Raw genomic sequence first — 21,037 nt, 5'->3', positions numbered from 1 at the left:
GACTGGATGATAGAACCAGGAAGCCACTGATCCACAAAGTTCTCTAGCATCTTTGCCTTTCTTAGTAAGAGCACATACTATCCTTCTTAGCACACCAGCTTTTCTGCTTCCGCATTCACCTACAATAGCTTCAGCCACAAAAAGAGATGGGCTTTCTTTTCCTGAGCACAATTCCAATTCTCAGACTGGGCCAGCTTGGGTCACATTTCTGTATACAGCCACAAGGACAGGTAGCATTGTACAATAAAGCAGCAACTAGAAAGGCAGATGAATGTGAAGAACCTTGTATGCCTTGAAGTGGGGGAAGAGAATATGTTGTTTTTAAGAGATAGACGGCCATTTCACTAAATGAGAAGAAGAATAAAATAAAACAAATTTGAAAAGACAGGGAAGAATAAGATCTTGGACATATGAACAAGTTTAATTACCTGCTACACCATCCAGATGGAAATAGGTTGTAAATGGGACAGAAACACGGTTCATAAACTTAGGAGACAGACAGGCATTTTTAGACCACTTTAGGTTTAGACATTCACCAGACTGAACTACTTTTTAACATTTAAAATAAAACCTTAAAAAAACAGAACTTTTTTACCACAATAAACAAAACAGCATACTAAAACTGACTTCCAGAAATGACCAAATTACTTTTTAAACATGATTTAATTTTTTTCACATTTCTTTAAATGTCAAGTTTTCTTTGGCAAATTTATCCAAAATACTAAATTTTCATTTTAGAACTTATTTTATATTTATATAACAGAGTGCCCTAAATTATGTACATCAAGATACCTTTCTTTAAGCCCTAATGGTTTCTACCTTCCTTTTAAAATGTATTAAGCATCTTTTAAGTTGTCATTCTCAAAAATGTTCTGGAGAAAAAAATTATGAATTAAACACCCATAAATTCTTCTTCATTTCTGTTATAGTGTAGCAATTTATCATCTAACCCACAGTGGTCTATCAACTGAGTAAGGCTGAGTTTCTTGTTCTCCTCAGACATAGCTGACTGCAACTCATAAAGCAACAGCTGGCTACAGCTTCTCCACTTCTGTATTAACAACTGTAACTGAGACAGGTCATTCTGAAATAGGAAAAAAAAAAAAAAAAAAGGTCAATAATTAGCCAGGCATCCCATTTTAACTTACTTAATGAAAGTTGTTAAATTAGTAAACGAGTAGGGTTAGAGGGTAACACACTTGGTCAGGATTGAGGCTTCTACCCAGGAAAAAGTAGGATGGCTTTTAGTAGAATGGTTACAGTGACACTGAAATTGAGTTCTATGGCTATTTTGTTTGGTCCAACCTCTGGACCATCCTTACCCTCAGGGACAAATCAAATCATAAAATAGGGCAAAACTATGTGGAGAAGCAACAATATAGGTTAAAACAAAACGCTTTATTATAGCTGTACTTTAAAAAAAATGAAAATATTCAATTTAATATAAATAAAATATAAATATAAATTAAAATATTAAACTTAATATTTTTCAACATTCTCTATCTCATAAAACCCAAGTAGTGATATTTAGAAAAATCCTAAAAATTCAAGACAGCAAATAAGATCTACTCTTCCACCATTTATACCACATTCTGTGGAAGAAGGGCCACTACATATACATGAATGATCCAAGTCAGTAAAGGTTATCTTCTTCCAAGTGCCCAACCTCTATTTATTTTTTTTTAAAGATTTTATTTATTTGACAGAGAGATAGCCAGCGAGAGAGGGAACACAGCAGGGGAGTGGGAAAGGAAGAAGCAGGCTCCCAGCGGAGGAGCCCGATGTGGGACTCAATCCCGCAACACCGGGATCACGCCCTGAGCCGAAGGCAGACGCTTAACGACTGCACTACCCAGGCGCCCCCCAACCTCTATTTAATTCACCTTTCTGGGTTGAAATCTAAAAATCGAATTTATATTTGTCGTTTTATCAAACAAAACACCTGGAACATTTTAATAAGTTGGAAGAACACAAGACTATTACTAAAAATATTTTTTATTGTACTTTGTGGCCTGTTTTTAGCTTTTTTAATCATTCACTGGCAGCTGTCACTTTTGTTCTCATTGTACTTGTATCCGTCATCTGATACTAATATTGCTATAGGCTGGGAACTAGAGAGAAAAACTTCAACTGCATATTAACGAGAGCTGGGACTTTCTGAAGTTGTATGTGGTGTTTAGGGGCCTCTTCTGCTCTAAATCTATGACTTACATTTGAGTTACAGTTGTTGGAAGCCTGGTTTCTCGATATATGGCTTATTGCTTATTATGCTTAAATAAACTTACTTTCTCTTTGAAATTACTTTCCTATAATTATCTAAAAATAAGAAAAATTAAGAAGTGGTTCAAAATTCTTCTCACCTTTGATCTATACATTTTGACCAGTTTTAGCCTCCGAAGAAGGTCTTCCTTCTCCTCAATCTGCTTCACCAATTTTGCTCTTTCTTCACTTAACCCTTGTTTGGCACGATCCTCATTCTCACTTTGGAGATCACTGCATGACTCAGTGACAAGAGATGTAGATTCACGTGCACTGATATTCTTGAAGGTGTTTTTCAAACATGTACTTTCTTTGAATTCACCATCTATGCGTTTAAAATTTTCTTTAAGTTCAAAACAGTTTTCTTCTGTTGAAGATGCTGGTTTCTCAGGAAAAGTCTGATTGTTTTCTTCATTCTCTACTTTAAGACGTTTTACCACACTGTAACAGGAATTAAATGAAGATCTAGTTTTCCTTAATCGTTCTCTAAGTGTGGCACTCATAGGCTGAAAAAAGCACAAAACAATCAAGAAAAACCGTCCTGTGTAAATAAATCTACTAAAAATAAAGACCTTACATTTCTATACTTGACACCACTAGATGGCTTTATATCTCCATCCATCCAAAGTAACCATCACAAAATGTCTTTAATTCCTGCAAGCCCCATTAATTTTATTCTTTTTATTTTAGCAAAGTCAGATCCCTTTTAAAACAGTGTTGAGACGCTTATCCCTGTCATTACAAATACTTGTTCAGCAACTAGCACATTCCTGACTACTGCTTCAGAGTTACAAATTAAGGAAAAGACCTAGATCCCTGCCGCCAAAGACCTTCAGAATACAGCCGATTCAAACTTCCTCAATTTGGAATTTTGCGGTAACCTGATCTGAAACTAAATGAAAATAACTGATTCAAGATGAAAAGGGGGGGGGTGAAGGATGAAGGCCTAAAATTATTTAATAGTTAATAAAATATCTACTTATTGATCTACACATTATGTTAACTGACATTTTTCAGTAGAATTAAACCCACCACTGGCACAATACCTAGAAATACAGAATAGCTCCACTGGAAGAACTAAGATATTCATACTTGTTTCCTTGAGCTACTTGTTCGGGGAGACGGTGGTTTGGCGCAGGCCCGTGGAGTGCTAGGTAAAATCACAGCTGAGTCGGATGGGCTTTCCATCTTGAAAATGAAATCGCTTACCTCTTAAAAAAAAAAAAAATCAGAATGTAAATAAAAATAACCCATACCTCTATACATTCAATTTTTGTAAAAGAACTTTTTACTGTTGTACATATAACATCCACAAATAAGCTAGCAACTTCACTTAGTTGTGATTCATTCTTGCACTTTTTGCAGTTTTCCCTTTACCTTCCTAAATAAGACTGTCCACATGGTGACTACTAGTTTTTTCAGGACAAATGAGCTAGCGTCTCATATAAACACTCTCCACTTGTGTTATCTATCAAAATATCCTCAAATCTGCCATGTAGGGGGTGGGGAGAATAACAATTTTGTAATTCTTCAGGAATTCTTTAATTTCGTTACGCCAGCTTTAAATGAAAGGAAATACAATTGAAATCTTGAAGCGAAAAACTATAATCAGACCTGTCACAGTACCTTAAACCCTAAAAAGCTGTGTGACTAGAACCAGTGACTACTCAGGCCTGAGGAACCAGGAACACAAGCGCAGATAAATAGACGCCCGTCTGTGTAGTTTAAGTAGCGAACAGACCCTGGAAAGGAGAGTTGGCTTAAGTCTGTGTCCTCAAACAAAGGCATCAACTTTCATGGGAGGAGGGAGGAGTATCTTCCTTCCACCACGGCAGAAAACCCCCACTAGCCCTCGAGAGACCCCAGGTCAGAGGAAGGGTTGAGAGGTGCCCCGACCGCAGAAAGGGAGCTCTACTCGACTCCCCGAGAGACACCCGAAGCAGTCCAACTCTCAGACAATTCACTCGCGGCCCCAGACTCTACCTCCCTCCGCCATCCCCAGAGCGCAGAAAACGCGCGCTGCCGCGGCGGGGCGGGGCCGCACAGGAGGCGGAAGAGACGCACGATTGGCCGGACTGTCCGACGCGCGCAGCTCCGCGTGGCTCGGCGTCCTAGAGCGGCGGGGCTCCGCGCGCGCGGCTTCGAGCGCCCGGGAGGAGGTGGAGGCTGAGCGGGGCCACGCGGAGTCCGCAGAGACGTGTGATTGGCCCGGTGGAGTGACGCTCGGCGCTCTGCTCCGCCCAACGCCAGAGCGCTGGGGTGCTGCGCGCGCGCGGCCGCGAGCCGCGGCGGTGGGGAGCGAGCCTCGGCAGGGATGGGGGTGGGCCGGGATGAGTTTCTGAGCGCCGGGACGGGTTCTGAGGGGGCCGTGCTTCTTTTCGCGGCTTTCCCCCCTCCTCTTTCCTGGCCTCGCCTTCCCTTCCAGCTTCCTTGTTTTTGTGTGTGGGAAGTACGGCTGGGCGTGCCCCTCCCCCGCCTTAAGCTTTCCTGCGCCACCCCCACCCCCGTTAGTCTCTTTCCTCGCTCACCACGGCAAACGTCCGTTCTCACACCCAGCGGGGCTCGAAGCCGCAGAGCCGGCTGTGGGTTAGATTGACGGCCCTAAACTCTCCTAAGGCAGAGACCACAAAAGAGCAGCGCTGGGTTAAGTGGCCTGTTGAGAATCAAACATGTTAGAAATCTCTCCAAGAGGCCCGGCGGATGGGTTGAGCTCATTTCCAGCCTTTGGTGCCGCAAACGGCGGTTCTGTCCCTGGTTTTCTACTGTATCTACCCCCAAATTTCGATTCTGTAGCTTGGCTTCAAATCTTCCGGTCAACTTTGAGAGACTGTAGCCCCTTTGGGCTACACAGGAAGCAGACCAATCACTAAATAAGATTGTGTTGGTCCAGAATTCAGATGTTTGAGGCAGATACGGCCCTTGCTTAGTACCGGGCAGCGCCTTCGTCTAAAATCATCCTGGGGGGGGGGGGGGGGGCTGGCTCAGTCGGAAGAGAATGTGTTTTGATTGGGGGGGTGGTATAGTTGGAGCCCCAGCTTATCTGTAGAGATTACTTATAAAAATAAATAAAACATCTTTAAAAAATCCTCACTTCCTGGTGGCGATGTTCTGTTGCTGTGCAACAACGGAGTTACATACGTTGGGTGGAGCACTGGGTTTGGGGAAAGACGATTACTCAGTAATACTGAGTCACATGGAAGTAGGGAATTTTAAGGAGCTGGGGTTTTCAACCTGATGAATGGCCTTGGTAAACCTTGATACTGTCCCTTTACAAACAACTAATAGCTTAGAAGTTCCAGGACCCTGAGGAATTAACGGAGTCCTAAGCAGTCAGATACAAATACAGAACCTGAGGACAACCCAGTGCAGGGATTAAGGACATAAACCTTGGAGGCAAATTGCCTAGGTTCAAATCCTGACACCATTATTTTATACGCTTTGTAAAGTATTGTCTCTGCCTGGGTTTCCTCATCTGTAAAATAGGGATAATAGTATCAACCTCCTAGAGATTGGAGGATTAAATGAGAATTCATGACAGGCAGGGAAAACAGCAGTAGATATTTAGGAAGCACTCAATAGTTATTTTATATATGCAACTATAATCACCATTCCGTAATTGATATAAAGGTATGCATGATATAATTCTTTCATCCTTCCACTTATCTCCCAAAAAAGGCCAGATTTTTTTTAGAGATGCAGTAATCCATAAAACCCCACACAATTTAAGCCATAAGTAGCAGAAAACTTGGTGCCTCCATATAAAATTAATAATATATATTCCCCTTCTAAATTTTTTTTTAAAGATTTTATTTATTTGACAGAGAGAGAGAGACAGCCAGCGAGAGGGGGAACACAAGCAGGGAGAGTGGGAGAGGAAGAAGCAGGCTCCCAGCGGAGGAGCCTGATGGGGGGCTTGATCCCAGAACGCCGGGATCACGCCCTGAGCCGAAGGCAGACGTTTAACGACTGAGCCACCCAGGCGCCCCAAATTTTTCAAAAATTATATAAATTAACCTCAAGGAATTTACAAAATGAAAAAAGAACTCATGATTTTCTGATACAAGTGTTATTCACCTCATCAAGCCACAGGTCTGTCTGTACATTAATTTCTCCCTTTACTCATCCATTGGCATCAGTTACTAACACTGAAAAGAGCAGAATGATTTGTCCTGACACAAGAAGCACAATGCAGACTCTGCATATTCTTTATACCTTGGGGCATAAGGTTGGGTTGTTTTTATGATTCTTTAAAATCAGCTGCTCCAAAATCCTTTTATCATGACAGCCCAAGCTTAGAGCTGTGTTTTTGCTGGCTGCATAAAGGAAAACAACATCTTGCCTTGCAAATGTTCTGACTTGCTTATTATGTGAACTGCTATATTAAACGGGATTGTTTGGGCCAGATTTTCAAAGAACTTCAGATTAAATGTTCAGAAAAACCTGTGTTTTAGAAATGTGCATTTGTTGACCTACATCTCTGACTTCCACGTGCTGCTAGAACTGAATGATCTTCCCACATTTAAGTTTGTATTTTACTTACTCGAGTGACATCCCCAAGTGGAAACATAGCTTCCACTCTCAACTTGGTGTAAGGGATCTGGAATATAGCCCCGGTACAGTTTTCATTGTATCTTTAGATAAAGCCTAGTGAACATTTCCATGACTTTAGGCACCCAAAATCTATTGACTTACAAGTAGTTTGTTGTTTGTGACGCAGGACATTGTATGTTCCTTGAAACTTTTCAAGGTGCGAAAGATACTGCCCTAGAGAGCCAGAAGGCAAGGACTCCTTATTCTACCATAGAGAACAATTTGAACAATAGAATTCTATGATAATAGTAATTAATATTAACCTAAGGCAGGCTTTCCCTGTGTGTTTTTAAATTTCTGCAATACCCAAGGCTACTGTTAGCTACTCTGTTATTCATTAGGGAGTGGTAAACGTTTCTTCCCTTAGTCTGTGATTATTGTCAGTGGGATGATGACATACGCCTAAAAATCTTTATGAGGGTTTTTTATTCATTTTTAATACCAAGAAAAATAGTCTTTCTCTCTTTCTCCATGTAAATACACACACAGGCACGCACACACACACATTTAAGTTACAACTTAAAATTTCATTTCACTGGATTTATTTATTTTAAAATTCTTAGCTGTAGCATTATTTTACAAATCTTTTTTTTTTTAAGATTTTATTTGTTTATTTGACAGAGAGAAAGACAACCAGCGAGAGAGGGAACACAAGCAGGGGGAGCGGGAGAGGAAGAAGCAGACTCCCAGCGGAGAAGCCTGATGTGGGGCTGATCCCAGGACTCTGGGATCATGCCCTGAGATGAAGGCAGATGCTTAACGACTGAGCCACCCAGGCGCCCCTATTTTACAAATCTTAACAGTAATCTCAGGGTGACCTAAATTCCATTCCATTGACTTTCTGTATTAATACAATTTTTATATCATGTAGATATACCTAGTATCCATAGATTTTTTTTAACAATTAAAAATATAAATATACATTTTTAAAACCAGGATTAAAATCCATTTGGGTGAGGTATTGTGTAAAATCCACATGATTAAGTTGATTTATAATGTCCATTATGGCAAGTTAATAATACAAATTTATAACACTCAAAAAACTCTACTAAATTCTCTTAAGTGGCTTTCAATATTTCTTCTGACATTTGTATATAAGTTGAAAATCTTCAAAAACTCCTCTATGTTTCTCTTGCCATGAATTCAATTCTCATAGACCTATCCATGGTAAAGAAGATGAGTTTTAGTGCTGTCATCTTATTAATTTCCATTTGAGTAACTGACAAACTATTTCTATTTCTTTTCTTTATTACCTAAAGATCTATGGAATTCTATAATGTATAATTGATTGATTTGTAGAGACTGTTGAAGACTTTTTTTTTTAATCCAACTGTGACCTTTGTGGGTAAACTAATATTCTCTAGCTACATTAAGCAAGAACAGATTTTATTTTCAACCTCAAGATGAAAGAGCCCTTGACTTAGCTCCTAGGCATGCCTGAGAGGTTGCCTTACTGAGTAGGATGGCTACTTCGAGTGTGAAGACATGGGGAGGGTCTAGAGTGTTAGCGTGATAAAAACTTGTCCAGGGGCGCCTGGGTGGCACAGCGGTTAAGCGTCTGCCTTCGGCTCAGGGCGTGATCCCAGCATTATGGGATCAAGCCCCACATCAGGCTCCTCTGCTATGAGCCTGCTTCTTCCTCTCCCACTCTCCCTGCTTGTGTTCCCTCTCTCACTGGCTGTCTCTATCTCTGTCAAATAAATAAATAAAATCTTAAAAAAAAAAAATCTTGTCCACCACTGGGCAACTAGAAAACTTATCTGGTAACTAATACTGAGGGTAATATACTGAAGAAGAACGCAGAGAGCTCCGTTCACCTGGTGTTCCTGTCCTTTTATTTTATTAGACCTGGCATCTTGTCAAGTCCATTAGAGACTAGAGAAGCAAGAGCGTCTATGATTCATTGCTGTTACTGGGGTGTGTTCTCTTGGAGAAGAATAGAGTGATTCAGGTTAGATTAATAATGGTGAGGAAGGGGGTAGGGTGTGTGTGGGAGGGAGGGTCATGGTAGAGGAGTTAGACTGTGGAAAGGTAATGGTAATAAAAGTGTAGCTGAAGGCCACATCTTTCTCAGATCCTTTATTAACTCAAATGTCACTGCTGCATTCATTTGGAGAAAAAAAGGCATTAGATGTCAGCAAATCCTTAAGCAACAGAACATGTCTTATAATCATCCTTAACTACCTGAAGTTTGAGAGATAACAACTCCCAAGATAATTTCACAGTATTAAAATCTGTTTGAAGTGCCGGCAAAGAAGTCAATGCAGTTTTCCACCCTTGCCTCACATTATTGTTTCAGTCTTGAGAGTATAAAAGCTTTCTTCTTAGTGATATTTTTTAGATGGAGAAGCAAGAATGTCTCATGGTACCAGGAAAATAAGGAGTGAAGAGACCATTCTACCATGTTCTAGGACACTATTGATCTTTTTTCATATGTTCTTCTAAACCCTTGGCAAACTTTGATGATAAGTATAGTAGTAGAGAAAATCCATGAATCAGCCTATAACCAGGAATTTTCTGGTCTAGTTCAGGATCTGACGACTAGATTGAAACTCCATCCCTTTCCCACCATTCCCAAAGGCAACATTAAAATGTCTTAGATTTTAATCATGGGCCTTATGAGCAGTACCAAACCCGCCGAATGCAGAGCCCCTGACCAAGAGATCTGAATTCCCAGGGAGGATCCATTGGAGAGGCATTCTCAAAGATGGGGGAAGTGGCTTGAGCAAAGCCATCTCTTCCTCGATCCTCTCTCCTGTACTTCCAAGACTGCCTCGTACCCATGTCCCCCACACCATGCCTAACTTGTCAGTGACATCAACATGACCCAACTCCCCACTCTGTCACACCTCTGTGGCTGCCAAAAAATCATGTGTGAAACTAAATGATGATGCTGGTGACCCTCAGCTGACAAATGATATCACCATTTTTCATGGTGCAAATATGTGTTTCACATGGATAAGATCTTGGAAAAGAAGCATAGAGTACAGCTACATTCACCCTGACCTGGTCCTCCAAGACTTCACCCAGCTATTTCAACACCGTTAACACAAAAGTAAGACAGATAATACTTCTCCTTCAACAGTGTACACCTTTAACTCAAACTCTTCCCAAACCTCCTACCTCTCAAAATTTCCCCTTACGTGCCCTTCTGGTTTTTATTATAGCAGCTATCAAGTACCTATATCATCTCAGTTATTTTTCACTTTTCGATGTCGTAAGGAAGTCAAATTATCCTTTTCGTAGAGCCATTTACAAACTTTTATCTTTTTTTTGAGTCAAGAGACGGTTCCTCAGTTGTTTTCCAGTTCTCCACAGTGCATGGGAGTGATGGCTTAGTCTACCTCCATTGCACTGCTGGCTCTTCTTCCTTACACTGTGTTGTAACTCGTGACTCTATGCCTTTCTATGAACGCTGGATATTGAAAACTCAGCTTCGATGTTACCAAAGATCTACTGTGAATGAAATTCACACCAAATGCAGGGATAACACTCATCAGCAAACATGGTCTTCTCGGACTTTTGAAAGCCTGTCATTGGGCAGATAGCATACCATGATACCAGAGAACACAGGTTTGCGTTTTGGAAAGCAGGCAACTAATCACGTGCACATTTGTTAAGCAAATTCCTATGAAACTATAAATTATAAGCTGCCCATAGGTTAAAAAAAAAAAAAGCATTACTACAGGTTGCCATTATCTGAAATGCTTTCCTAGCCTAACTCTGGGCCATTGCAATAGGGTATTTTAAACCTGCACGTACAAGTTTAAGATTTTTGTAAAGCTGCCAAATCTTTAACATAACAGTAATTAACATACAGCTTGTGCAATTAAGCTGCCCCGAAAGGAATGAGTTTGAATCTTTGGTGAGATGTTCCTCTTTTTTTAAAAAAAATCAGCCTCACCAGTACGTATCATCTTCACTCAGAGCTGTTTCTCTTAGGCTTTGCAGGTATGTGAAGCTGACTTTGTTTCATTCCAATAATTGTCTATAGGGATAGCAGTTTATTTTCAGTCACTAATTTTCAGGATGAATCAATCCTAATCAAACCAATTTTACAAACCAATATAATCTGCTATGACTATTTCCATTTTTATAGTTTGAAAGAATCAGACTTGCTGATTCCCTCAACCTAGATAGAGTTCTTCCGTGCTGAGAATGGGATTAAGTTCCTGAAATAAGTTCTAGGAAGAGAACTCATTTCAGAAAAAGAAATTCACAGATATCAAACAGCCGACGTAGGGAGCCAGTACCTGAAGTGACTTGATTTTAGGGATTGAAAATAGCATATTATTACAGGTGTGAAAGATTACAGCTGTGGACTAATGAGAGCATAAATCTCCCTCTACTTATGATGGAGTCACATCCTGAAAAACCCAAAGTGAAATATCGTTAAGTCAAAAATGCATTTAATACACCTCACCTACCAAACAGACACCCTAGCTCAGCTTAGCTTGCCTGAAGTGTGCTGAGAACACTTGCGCTAGCCTGCAGTTAGGCAAAAGCATCTATTTCATAATAAAGTGGTGGAAATCTCATTAATTTATTGAATATTGTACTGAAAGGGAAAGACAGAATCGTTTGTATGGACACAGAATGGTTTTAAGTGTATGAGTTGTTTACCCTCGTGACTGCATGGATCCCCACCACTACTTAGTAGAGATCAAAATTCAAAATTGTAAGGTTAAGATTTTCTATTTTTATGGTTTCTACTGTGTGCATATCGCTTTTGCACCATGGTAGAGTTGAGCAATCATAAGTTGCACCATCATAGGTCTGCACGAAAAAGCTAAAATTGAACATTTGCATATGATTTAGCAGCTCTGAAGGCAAGCTTTATAAACCTGACAATAACTGCTCAAGCTAAGATTATAGGAAACTTTCCTGGATCACTGCATTCATAACTGAACCCATCATCAAGAGTTCAAAATTCAGTGCCAAGAATTCTATAAAGAAAGAATGAGAGGGAAAAGGAGGGAGGAAGACAACTTTACTATATGTTTCTTGCCCTTAAGGAGAATAAAACTCTTGTTTTTAAAACACCACTTTTTTAGGGGCGCCTGGGTGGTGCAGTCGTTAAGCGTCTGCCTTCAGCTCAGGGCATGATCTCGGCGTTGTGGGATCGAGCCCCACGTCAGGCTCCTCCGCTATGAGCCTGCTTCTTCCTCTCCCACTCCCCCTGCTTGTGTGCCCTCTCTTGCTGGCTGTCTCTATCTCTGTCAAAAAAATAAATAAAATCTTTAAAAAAAAAAACACCACTTTTTAAATAACAGATTACTGATTACTAGGCTTGGTCGTGCCATACTACAAGTTACTCTGCAGATTTAATCTGGGATTTGAGGTCCAGCTGCAGATCAAACACCACGAAACCTGGGCACCGTAATCGGGGCTATGTTCTGAGAAAATCATGGTTTCTTCCTTAATGAGAAATGTGTACCTCATGTTCTTTAAGGCCTTTGATACAGTTAAATAAAAAGATTACGGAAGTTTAAGATTTTATGATTAATAAAGATATAAACATGAATTACAGATATAGCAATACTTTCTTAAGACTAATGCAGTATTATAATAATCAGGGCAAAACTGATTATATCTTGTAAATTAGATAAGCCACATCTTACAGTAGGTAAAATTTTAAATGAGTAAGGCTGTAAAGCCACAGACCTTACTTCAATTTTCTTCAGCATTCCAAACCTTTCCATTGTTGCGTTTCATTGTTGTGTGCAGTGAATCGGGGAGGAATGGGCTGCGGTCACAAACGGTGAAGACCAGGCTGCTTACACACGACATAATCATGGGTTGTCGGTTTAAATTGGGAAACTGGGAAAGTCATTTGGGATTTTTGTTCGAATACAGCTTTGGGTGAATACAAATGATACATATTGATGTTTACAACTGTTTTTCTCTGATTCATTCATTCTGCTGGAAATGAGGCTGCAGCAAGGAATAGGACTAATTCAGAGCAGCTAAGACCTTTACTGACCCTGTTACTAACAACGAAAGTGCTGTGTGACTTTGGCAGATTCAATTTAATTCTGTGGTCTCAGTTTTCTCATCTATGAATTGTAGAGAGAAAAGTAATCTATCCAAGCTCTGAGTTTTTCTAATTCCAGTTTGGGTACATTTTGGTACACCTGAATTTACCAGTTCCACCATTACTCAGTTCACAGAAAGTTAAACTTACAGATAAAATTTCCTGTAGAAACAACCAGTAAACTGACACTATGGAAGATGTGCTGGATGCTAAAAATGGAAAAGTAAATATATTTTTCAGGAATTTACAAAGACAAATTTATCACTTCAGTATTTATCACATAGATTCAATCAGGATGAGCCCCGGGAAAATTTGTTATATGGAGGATTTTTTTTTCTTCAATGACCTTTCCTTCCTCTCAGCAGCCCTCCCGTATCATCAGAGTCCCAGTCTCCCAAGCCCTGGGCTTCAGGCTAACTCTCACTGCCTGCCACCTGCCTTTGCAGGACATACTCCTGGTTACTCTGTTTACTTTTACTCTCATCTTCCAGAACTCATGCCCTTCCTTTTATTAAAGTTTGTTGCTTACCATAGGTGCTCAATAAGTGTGTTTGGAATGGATAAATTTAAGGATAAATGATTAATTATTTAATCAGTAACTCAAAGGGTGAAAATCCCAAAGTAAGAAGAGAAAGTTACAGCGTAGCAGCCTAATGGAGCAAGGGATGGGGGAATAGTAACAGCAGGCAGAATTTTCACTGTGCCCTTTGAATTATTGATGGGGGTTGGTTACCAGAAAGACCAAGCCATGATTAGAAGTTTGGAATTTTCAGACACCACTCCCCCCAACCACTTCTCTAGAGAGGGGAGAGGGGCTAGAAGCAGAGTTAGTAATTGATCATGCCGATGTGAGGAAGCCTCCATAAAATCCCAATGGTATGGGGTTTGAAGAGCTTCCAGGGTGGTGAACACATTCATGTACCAGGAGAGTGACACAACCCAACGCCACAGGGACAGAAACTCCTGTGCTTAGGACCCTCTCAAACCTCACCCAATGCATCTTTTCATCTGGCTGTTCATCGGTATCCTTTATCATATCCTTTAATAAACTGGTAAACAGGAGCACCTGGGTGGCTCAAGTGGTTCAGTGTCTGACTCTTGATTTCAGCTCAGGTCATGATCTCAAGGTCATGAGATTGAGCCCTGCATTGGACTCTGTGCTCAGCTCAGAGTCAGCTTGAGATTCTCTCTTTCTCCCTTTGCCCCTCCCCATGCTCTCTCTCTTCTCTCAAATAATTTATCAAATCAGGTAGTAATATCTACTCTATTAAATATAATGATGCAGATAAAGTGTTTAATATGGAATTACCAGATAGCAACTCTCCACATAAGGGTGGTGAAGGTAGTGATGCTGGTGGTGATTACCTTAAAGCTGAGGGTGGAGACAAGTGTCAGGGGCAAGACAAGGCCTGCTTGATCAGAGAACTTTTCTCATCTCCTTCATTTAGCCACATTTTCTCAGATTGTGCTCCAATAGAACAATGTTGTTCTATGAGCTAGTTCAAGGTGTTTTACAGGTAAAATTGAAATTAGGGTGATCTTTTCTAAATTTGCAGAAAGAAATTAAAATAAGATATAGGATGCTTCCAATTACAATTTTTTCTATGCACTCTTCTTAACACTTTTGTGTCTGCTAAGGGACAACAGATAACAAATGAATAGGTAGCAAATGGATATTAAGAAGAAACATCAGTAAACTGATTTAAGTGTTTATTCAACATTCAACAAATATTTGTTTTATAGAAGTTTGGGGATTTTTTTGGGTAAAGACTTTGGTCACTTTTATTGCTGGTATTCTTGCTCTTAGTTCATATGAAAAAATGAAATATGGCTTTATTTCATTCTGTTCCACAAAGAACCCATGTCATCCCCATGCTTGGCCACTTGCAGAAGTACATGGTCCGCTATTGCCAGCATCTCATTGTCTGAAGCTATAGAGTCCTGGGTTTTAGGGCACCCTTAAGACTTTACTAAAATATCCATGGAAAACCCCACTGTTCATCACCTAACCCCCTCTTATGTTAGAGGAACCATATTAGAAATACAGAATTTTTTAAAAAACTGATCTTGGTTGCTACCCGCTTCTGTTACTTGTGCTACGTGCTATGAATGGATAAGTACACCTGCATCTCCTAGGGTCACTATATAGAAGGTTGTCCTCCTAAAGAGTGAGAGTAAGAAGAAATAGCAAACATAGAGGAAACACCTGCTTTAGCCCATGCTCTATACTCGTCATCCCCAAGAAGAGAGAACAGTGCTGTTCAAGGTAGCTGCTCGAGCTTTGGAAAACACTGATGACTAAATCTTGACTCATCTTCCTCTCAGAAGTCCTCTGAGGCTCAGAGTAACTTATAGATTGCTTGTTCCTGATAAGTAGGTGAATCTAGCACATTTCTAGGTGTTGACTGGCAGGACTGATTAATGAAGACTGCAGGACGCCAATCTGGTGAATAGCCTTGGGCAACCCTCCTCTGACGGTGTGGTTCAGTGTTACTCCTTCCATTAAGACCCTCTTACTAAGTCTTCCATGTTAATTCAGGGCATGGAAGAAAAGGATTTGGAAATCTCATTATCCAGACACAAAGGAAATGGCTCAAAGAACATGGCACAAATTCTGAGACCCAAGTCTAGGCTTCTCCAGATGCCTCATACTGCTGAAGGCCGGGATGAACATTTCTGTTTGAGTCAAGTTTCATTTTTGCAAGTAATGCTTCACATTGAAGGACCATCACCATAATAAATTTCATTATTTGTATTTTTATTAAGTGCTTACCTCAAGGGCTGGCTTTCTTGCTGTGAAGTGAATCTGAAACCCTAACAAAAATTAGGAGTAACAATCTCTCTTCCTAAAAGGCTTCTGTACCCAGACCACATTCGGATTTATAAGAAAAGCTTGATGGTGAGACTTAGCTTTAAACAGGGTAAATTTAGAGCCCTCTTGGAAGAATTTCCTGGAAAACTCTTTCTTATTGGAGCTGTGTGAGCCCCAATATTGCTGAATATACCACAAACAAATCCTTTAGTCCACAAAATCTTTCTCTACACTCTATTAACCTTGAGCTTAAGGAATTAGAATCTTAATATTTTTTTATTCCTAAACAAACAAATCAAATCATGAAATGTATAAGAAGAAGAACCAAAATGGGTTTTTACAGGAGTACAATGCTATTTTAGCACTTGATAATCAATATAGTTCACCATATTGGTCCCAAAAAATATATATATAATTAATTATATATAAATATATATAATATATAATATATTTTATATATAATTGTTATGTTATATATAATTGTTATATATTATATATATAATTGTTATATATTATATATAACATGTTATATTTATTATATATATACAATTAATTCATGCTAAGTAAAAGCAAATTAGTAATTTTTAAAAACTTATCTAATAACTTAATCTAAAAACTTATCTAATAAAGTAATTTGAAAACTATGATAAATATAATGGTGAAATGTTGAAAACTTTTCCTTTAAAATTGAAAATAGCAAGAATGCTCACTATTATCATTTCTATTCATCATTCTGAATGATGAGGTAATTCTTATTACAAAATATAAGGCAAAAGAGAAAGAAAGAAAATATAGAAGGACTGGAAAGGAAAAAAACAAAACTCTTGGCAGATGATATGACTGAGTATACAGAAAATCCAAAAGAACTTACACATAAACTGTTGTAAACAATGTGAGACTATAGCAAGCTTACTACACATAAGGTCAAAATGATAAATCTATTAAACTTATAAAGTGAAATTTTTAAAAACATTATTTTGAATAGCATCAGAAACATTACTACTTAGGAAAGACAAAACTTCTACACAGATAACTATGAAATGTATAAGCTATAAAATTATGGAACATATAAACTGTGTTTATAAAACATAAGCATATAAACTATAAACATTAAAACATATTAACTGTATGTTTATAAAGCATATAAACTGTAAAATACATACAGCTATATAACATTATTCTAAGAACTCACAGACCTTAATAAATGGAGATGTAGACAAGGGCTTCTGAATTGGAAGACTACATTTTAAAGATATTGAGTTCCCTCAAATTGGTATATGGATTTTGTGCAATTTCATTTTTTAAAAATTCTTGGCAGATGTTTGCATATCTATGTGTGTTTGACAAGCTCATTGTGAAGTTTAACTGGAAATGCAAAGAAAGGTCTGAGCACAGCCAGATGCATTGAAAAGAAAAAAACAAAGAGGAAAAAAAACAGAGAACAAGTTGTAGATATCTTGTTATTGTCAAGATATCTTCATATCCAGGGGCGCCTGGGTGGCTCAGTCCATCTGCCTTCGGCTCAGGGCGTGATCTTGGAGTCCTTGGATCGAGCCCTGCATCAGGCTCCTCTGTTGGGAGCCTGCTTCTTCCTCTCCCATTCCTCCTGCTTGTGTTCCCTCTCTCGCTGACTGTCTCTCTCTCTCTCTGACAAATAAATAAAATCTTTTAAAAAAAAGATATTTTCATATCTAGACACTGTGGAATTGAAGCAAACAGAGATGAATAACAGTGAAACAGAGTCCAAAAAATACCCAATAGAAGTAGAGACTTGACGTAGGATAAAGATAGCACTGGGGCACTTGGGTGGCTCAGTCAGTTAAGCACCTGCCTTCGGCTCAGGTCATGATCCTGGGGTCCTGGGATGGTCCTGGGATCAAGCCCCATGTTGGGCTCCCTGCTCAGTGGGGAGTCTCCTTCTCCCTCTCCTTCTGCCTCTCTCCCTGCTCATGTTCTCTAACTCTCTCTCTCTCTCTCTCTGAAATAAATAAATAAAATTTTTTTTTAAAAAAAAAAGCACTAAAGAGAAATGCTAGAAAGAAGGATCTTTCATTTATTTTTTATTTACTTGTTTATTTATTTTTAAACATTTACGTATTTATTTGAGAGAGAGAGAGAGTGCATGTGGGGGCTGGGGGGAGCAGAGGGAGAGGGAGAGAGAGTCTGAAGCAGACTCCGTGCTGAGCTTGGAGCCCATCAGGGGCTCAAGCTCACAACCCTGAGATCACTACCTGAGCTGACCTGAGATGAAACCAAGAGTCCAATTCTTAAACAACTGTGCCTCCCAGGCACTTGAAAAGAAGGGTCTTTTAAATAAATGATGCTAGACCAATGGGATACCCATGTGGGAAGAAACTAAATTTGACCCCTAACTCATACCATTCACAAAAATCAGTTCCAAGAGTATTTAGATCCAAATGTGAAAGGTTAAAAAAAATGAAAATTTAAAGACTTACAAGAAAGGATATCTTCATGAACTTGGGAAATGGAGAGGTTTCTTAGATAAGAGATAAAACATACTTATCATTAACGAAACAATTACATGTTCTGTTTATAAAAAAAAGATTTAAGAAGATTGAAACATGCCACAGATTAGAAGTTATTTACAAAATATATAACTGATAATATCAAGGAAATGAATAAGAAAAAGACAAACAATCCTAATTTAAAAATGGTCACGAAACTTGAACAGACACTTCACCAAGGGAGTCTATCCAAATGGTCAATAAATACACGAAAAGGTAGGAAACCTCATTAGTAAACAGGGAAATTAAAAATAAAGCCACAGTGAGATACTACTACAGACCCACTAAAATAACAAAAATGAAAAAGACTGACCATACCAAGTGCTGGTGTGGATATAGAGCAACTGAAACTCTTACACACTGCTAGTGGGAACATAAACTCCTGTGGAACATCTGGCATTAGTTACTCAAGTTAAATGTGTACATACCCTATAACCTAGTGAGTGCACTCCGAGGTACAGGCTCAGCAGGAATCTTATGCACATGTTCAACAAAAGGCATGTATAAGAAAGTAGAAGCATTTTTCACAGTAGTCAAAGTCCGAAACAATTCAAGTGTCGATGTATAAATAACAGGTAGCCTATTCATACAATTGAAAGCTGCACAATATTACACATGACAATGTGGATGAATCTTATAAACGTAATGTTGAGCAAAAGAAGTCATACACAAAAGATTACATATCATATAATTTCATTTTAATAATTTCAAAAACACAGAAAATTAATTTATGGTGCTAAAAGTTCCTGAAAAGTGGAGGTGCTGAGGGCTGGTGATGTTCTATTTGTTGCCCCAGATGGTGGTTATGAGGGTATGTTCACTTTGTGATTATTCATTAAGCTATTATTATTATAATTTGTATTATTATTATTTGTGTACCTTTCTGTATGTGTGTTATTATTTTTTTATTTTTTTATTTTTTTAAACTTTTTATTTTATTTTTTATTTATTTTATTCGGCAGAGATAGAGACAACCAGCGAGAGAGGGAACACAAGCAGGGGGAGTGGGAGAGGAAGAAGCAGGCTCATAGCGGAAGAGCCTGATGTGGGGCTCGATCCCATAACGCCGGGATCACGCCCTGAGCCGAAGGCAGACGCCCAACCGCTGTGCCACCCAGGCGCCCCAATGTGTGTTATTATTTTTAAAACAATGGAAACCAAAGACAAGCAGCCCATGAATCAATTACCTTCTCTTCATGTTTCAAGATTTATTCCTTCTTCAAATTCAGAAGTTTTGAGGCAGCAGTAAGCATTTCTACATATTAGCTGTATTATCTATACTTATTGAATTCGAAAAATTGTTTATTAATAGACTTTATTTTTTTAGAAAACTTTTAGATTTACAGAAAAATTGAGCAGGAAGTACAGAGTTCCCATATATCCTCCCACCTTCTCGCCGCACCAATCACAGTTTCTTCTATTATTGATATTTTGCATCATTAGTGTGATACATTTGTTGTAATTGTAAGCCAATATTGATACATTATTCTTAACTAAAATGCATAGTTTACATGGGAGCTCATTCTTTGTGATGTGCATTCTATGGGTTTTGACAAATGTATAATGATACGTATCCACCTTTACAGTAGAATGGATTTTTAAATTTATTTTTAGCTTCATACAGTTTCTATAATGATTATTTTTTCCCATTGCTGATTGATTTTGTCTCCTTTATAACTATATCTATTTCCCAGAGAGGATGCAAATTTCTTTATGTCATTAGCCAGTGGTTTAAGTTAAGTAACATCAAGTTAAGGATTTATTGCCAAGTGCTGGGCAAAAAAAAAACCCGTTGCTTTCTAGGCCTGAAATTTCAGAGATAGCCTGCCTTGCATTTGTCTTTGGCAGTTAGAAGATGCGTCAATATTCCAGTGAAAGATTCTATTATAATGTTTCAGGGAGGACTTGCCATGGGCCATCAACCCTCAGCCCCCACACTGAGGATCACTGAATCATGCTCTGAATCAACACAAGACTCAAGACAGGATGTGCAAGGTCTTACTCCTGGCACAGTCATCTCAGAAGGCTTCGTGTACCTTTATGTGTGAATATCAACCATTCAACCTGGACAGGGTCTGGAGAGCAGATTTTTCCTCCACTCCTCCCCCGGAATTCCTCAGGGCAGCACCTCAGAAATGACTAATATCATGACAGGAAAGGAAGGTAACTGTTCTCACCTGCTTTCATTCACAAAGAAGCACGTAGTGGTGGCTTCTATTAAGTACTCAGGACTAACGGGGAAAATCTAATGACTGCATTTTGGTCTTAGAGTGCACTTTGTTGGATGTGGGATTATGAGCACTGGATTAAAGATAAACCCACTTTTTAGTCATTGAAAACAACATACTGGGAGTGTTGATTCTGTATTAGAAGAAGAGAAAGCAGATACACTCAAGTGTGTTCAGAAACAACCAAAAAAACATGTCATATAAACGCAATCCGTAAATAGAACTAATGAAATCCAAAGTCAAGAATAACATCAAAGGCAGCTCAAAGTTGTCATGAGGCAGGATGGGTTTACTAACATTTTAAGCCAGATTATATAGAAATTACCACTAGTGTAGTCTCATTATAATACTAATTTTACTTAACCAAAACATTGGAAAGGATTAGATTGATATCTAATGATCCTAGGCTTAATGAACTTTTTCTTCACGGAAAATATTAAAACAAGATCGTGAGGAATTATTTACAACTGTAAGAAAATAAAACCATTGGTTTTCTTTCTTCTTTCTTTCATTTTTCTTTTGGTTTTTCAGGGTTTTATTTAAATTCCAGTTAGTGGGGCTCCTGGGTGGCTCAGAAGGTTGAGCATCT

The 21,037-nt window shown here is 38.8% G+C and overlaps 1 protein-coding gene across 5 annotated transcripts; it reads right to left on the bottom strand.

Moving 5' to 3' along the window:
• Positions 1–402: 402 nt before the first annotated feature.
• On the bottom strand, positions 403–4,687 carry SFR1 (SWI5 dependent homologous recombination repair protein 1). Of its 5 annotated transcripts, XM_019809684.2 has the most exons (5): positions 4,243–4,684; positions 3,886–4,001; positions 3,352–3,470; positions 2,361–2,765; positions 403–1,084 (listed from the first exon to the last, which is right to left on the bottom strand). In XM_019809684.2, the coding sequence occupies exons 3-5, from the start codon at positions 3,445–3,447 to the stop codon at positions 893–895; spliced, it is 693 nt and encodes a 230-aa protein (XP_019665243.1). In that variant the 5' UTR covers positions 3,448–3,470; positions 3,886–4,001; positions 4,243–4,684; the 3' UTR covers positions 403–892. The 5 variants fall into 5 exon arrangements, with proteins under 5 accessions (XP_019665243.1, XP_011234705.1, XP_011234709.1 ...); XM_011236403.3 differs by lacking the exon at positions 3,886–4,001 and having other exon boundaries at positions 4,243–4,687; XM_011236407.3 differs by having other exon boundaries at positions 4,001–4,685.
• Between the last annotated feature and the right edge of the window lie 16,350 nt (positions 4,688–21,037).

Source organism: Ailuropoda melanoleuca, chromosome 6, assembly GCF_002007445.2.
Source record: "Ailuropoda melanoleuca isolate Jingjing chromosome 6, ASM200744v2, whole genome shotgun sequence".
In the NCBI taxonomy this organism is placed as follows: Eukaryota; Metazoa; Chordata; class Mammalia; order Carnivora; family Ursidae; genus Ailuropoda; species Ailuropoda melanoleuca.
The sequence above is the reverse complement of the archived record's forward strand: the minus strand, read 5'-3'. Positions and strand labels throughout refer to the sequence as shown.